The sequence below is a fragment of the Belonocnema kinseyi genome, chromosome 8 (assembly GCF_010883055.1).
Source record: "Belonocnema kinseyi isolate 2016_QV_RU_SX_M_011 chromosome 8, B_treatae_v1, whole genome shotgun sequence".
Lineage (NCBI taxonomy): Eukaryota > Metazoa > Arthropoda > Insecta > Hymenoptera > Cynipidae > Belonocnema > Belonocnema kinseyi.
Window position 1 is genome coordinate 132,224,345 of NC_046664.1, and position 4,268 is coordinate 132,228,612.

Genomic DNA, 4,268 nt, shown 5'->3' on the forward strand with positions numbered 1-4,268 from the left:
AAATCACACTGATTTATCTTTGAAGAATAGTGAAGTTAATTCAAATAGAATCAGTACAAAAATGATAGAAGAACAAGACTTCATTAATAACGATGTACTAGGGAAAAATGTAGCTGTTCCTAAAAAGAAAAAAACTTTGAAGAAAGATGGTAATCAACTAATTTATTAATATTCAATAATTATATTGTAATTATTTGTGTGCTTTAAAGTTTTATTGATTTTGATTGAAAATGTTATTAACTTCAATTTTGTTTTTAAAATATAATCCACGAATGTTTTCAGATCTTCCTCTTATTTTATCAGCGCTGAAGGGACTATCTGTCGACGTACAAAGGGAAACAAAGGGAAACAGCTACAAAAAAGTTATTTACTGAAAAGTACAAACTAACAATACCATTTCAGAGTACTGAAAAATTTGATGAGTTTAACGAAAAATTAAAAATTGATCATGGGTTTCGGACAGAATTTATAAGTATTGCAAATTTATATCGTACAAATTCTTAATTATTAATATATTATATTGAAACAATAATTAATTTTTTCAATCGTTTACTTATATTTTTCAAGTCTTCTTCTTTGAATTACCTTTTTGATCGAGAGTTAAATGCATCAAAAACTTTAACAAATGTTTTTAAGAAATATCTCAGCCGAAATGTGATACTTAAATTTACGGCAAAGAAAAACGTTCCTGGCAAACGGATCATGAAGGGAACTTATTTTTATGAGTGTATCTCAGGTGAGATAAATGACTTTTGTGAAACATTTGCTATACTTAATTCATACATACAAATTAAATATGAACAAAAATATTCATATCATTTTTTTCTTTTTTTCAGGTGTGATTATACAGACTCATGGACGTCCTGGTGAAAAGCCATTAACTGAGGATAATATTTGCAGTTTAATTAGCAAAGTTTTTAATAATGCTAAGGACTGGGAGGGTGAGAGGCAGAAAAGAGGTGCTTTGCAAAACAGACTGAGCGATAAAGCAGTTCGGGGTAAGGCCGAGGAATTTCAAGATCTAGAGGAATTTCAAGATCCAGAGGAACATCAAGTTCTAGAGGATCGAAAGAAGGAACCAAACAGAGAAGATGAGTCTGAGTTATCAACATAATAATTCAAATATTGTTATTTCAGTATTTCACATTGCCATATTTAATAATCTAGTTTAACAAGTTAGACTGAAAAAAATGATTGCATAACGTATTTCTTCATTCTGCAATTATCATTTCTCATAAAAACCTTCGTTGAAAGATTTATAGTCTAACAAAAATTGAGCCAAAGTTACAAAAAAATAGATTTATAAAGTACTTTATATTACGATATAATGATTAACTTATTTATGGTGTGAACTATTCAAAGTTTTAAAATAAAATATATTTAATTATTTAAGTATCAAATATATTTTTATTGGCTTTTCCTGCTGAAGTCCATCATTTATTACATTGTAATTGAAAAATAATAATTTAAGGAATTTAATAGAAACTATCTACACGGCCTTAAATAAAATAAGGCAACCTTATCAGCACCTGGTAGTGCTCTGATTTATATTTCTACACGGGCAGAAGTGGAATTTTTCGCCGCGGGTCCAAGCTGAAGTCGAATCCAGAAAATTAGATCCAAAGCAGTGTGTGTTACGTTTTTAGTTTATATTTAGTTTTATACTTATTGCGAGGTTATGTTATTGTCAGAATTTAAAATAAAACCTTTTCAAGTTAAGAATCAGTAAAATATTTCAATTTTTAATTCCAAAGTACCTGCTATTTCTTTCAAAAAAAGCTCGTTAGAGGTAAATGTGTTGACAGGGTTAATGTTATGAGAGAAAATTTGGAATGAAAAAAAAAGTTATCAACTTTTTTTGTTATAACATAAAGATTATATCTCGTCTTATTTGTTAAAAAAGTAGTATTAGTTATTGCTTTAATAAATTATTTTTAAAGAAACTGAGATTTTTTTAGAAAACTTCAATTTGTAACTGTGTCATTCGCTCTTTTGATTTGAATTTTTCCTATATAAAGCACCTTTTGCTGATTTTTCTTTTTGAATGAAGGAAGCTATTTTATTTTTATTAAATTTTTTTTTACAATTTTGTATTTTTATTGTTTCTGATGCTAAAGCATGAAAGGGTAATTTAAAACCAGACTCGGGGTAAGTGTGATATTTATTTTTCATTATTTTCTTTTAATCGTGAAAGGTTCAAGGTTAGTTGAAGATGTTCATGAACCTCATATTTGCAATAAAAATTTAAGTACATCATAATAATTGGTAAATAGTATTTTAATGTATACATCAGCAGAGATAAATAATTTTCAAATCTATTTAAAGATCGTACAATTTAAAATAGGTAGTTTTTCAATATCAGCAAACATGCCTTATAAGAATTAGTGAATGTTACATTAACAGCTACGAAAGAAAATATCTTGTAAAATTTGTATTTTAACTTTTTTTACACGTATCACATTTACGCTTCCCAGTGGGCACGCTTGGCTTAAAGTCATCCTAAAGTCGTCTTTGTGTGGACGTCTTTAGGCTTTTACAAAAAGACGTCATGAGGTCGTAATAAAGACGTTCGAATTAGTCTCACAGTAAAAGAAATAAATCGACGATACACGCATAATTCTGGTTATTCCAACCATAATGTATTGCTCGCTCAGCTACAGTGATACGGTTTGGCGTATTTTACCCATACCATGATTATTGAAGCAATATTACTGCTTCAGACAAATGTTCTAATAGATATTTCTAAACATAAAATTTAAATAGGTTCGTCAAACAGAATTTGGTTGGGGTAAATCAACCATACGCATGGCTCTCAGCTGCACTTCCCATAATTTCGTTGAAAATTATTTTTTAAAGATACACGAAAAAAATATAAATCGTCTTTGTTTTACATTGCGTTGAACTATTCAACGAAATGTGTTACAAAGTTCTATAAAATTTAAAGGCCGGGGTGACTTAACCTCGATTGAAAGGTAGGGTATACGAAAAACGTAAAATAGTTCTATATAATAGCTAAAATACAGTCTATATCGAAGAAGTGTTGAAACCAATTTTTCGCCGAAGAACAATTTTAATTTTTTGCATTAGTACTTTACACTTTAATATTTGTTCATGTGTTCGAGTACACAATTATTTTGTATCACACAATTACTACACTATTTATAATCGCACGCTAAGAAAATTTTTATTTCTTGCGGGTTCGAACCCTAAATGTTCCGCATTCCTAACGCCTAAGGCTTCGCGGCTAATCTAGCTTCGAGTATAAAGAAAAAAATCTGAAATATATCCTACAGCTGTGCAGGACCGTCTGCAAATTTTTGCAACCCATTGTATAAAAAATGTTGCGAAGCACATAATAATATATTTTAATATAATAATTTTAGAAATATTACAAATTATCATTGAATATTTTTAGTAATTAAATAAGATTGAAAATAAATTCAACAATATTTCAAGCTATTTTAGAAGATTTTAGAGAAATCAATATATATTTTAAGAAATTTAATCGATTTCAAATTATTTCTAAAAATTTACGAAGATTTGAAGAGATTTAAGAGACTTTAAAGAATTCGAGAACATTATTTATATTTTAAAATTACTTTAAAATCTTAAAACTCATTTAAATTCTACTGAAATTCCTTAAAAATTGTTCAAACTTCTTAAAATCTCTTAAATACTTTTTAAATATCTTGATCTCTTTTAAATATTCTGAAATCTTTTGAAATCTTTTGAAATTCAATCAAACTTAAAAAATTTTTAAACTAAATAAGCCCTGAAAATCTGTTTTGATCCTTAAACATATTTTTAAATTACATGAAGATCCTTAAACATTTTTGAATTATTTTAATATCATTTGAAATGCTTTATAATATTTTTCATTGAAATCAGGCGTAAAATAATGAAATTACCTAAAAATCCTGACCTATTATATACATACAATTAAAATATTATTCTGAAGATACAAAAATGAAAGGAAAATAAATGTTAAATACATAATTTATTTAGAAATTGTTTAATAGAATCATTAATAAATCTTAATCTTGTACAAAGTTTGGAGTTAGGTATTCAAAAGCTTTTTCACTAACCTCATTTGCTATAAAAGAAGCCAAAGACGGCGACTAATGATGAGTCGATGCGCACCTCACCGGCTCATCAATCTCGCATATCATGCACGGTACAAAACATCGATTGGTATGGCTGTATCAAGCACATAGCCGGATGCCCAATGCAACACTTAAACTCAGTGTTCTTTCAAATAGATAGTGGAT

At 28.0% G+C, this 4,268-nt stretch overlaps 1 protein-coding gene across 1 annotated transcript; it reads left to right on the forward strand.

Annotated features, from left to right (window-relative positions):
* The first annotated feature begins 629 nt into the window (after positions 1-629).
* LOC117179143 lies at positions 630-1,139 on the forward strand. Its single transcript, XM_033370822.1, has 2 exons — positions 630-736; positions 837-1,139. Exons 1-2 carry the CDS (start codon positions 703-705, stop codon positions 1,112-1,114), a joined length of 312 nt encoding a protein of 103 aa, XP_033226713.1. The 5' UTR covers positions 630-702; the 3' UTR covers positions 1,115-1,139.
* Positions 1,140-4,268: the final 3,129 nt, after the last annotated feature.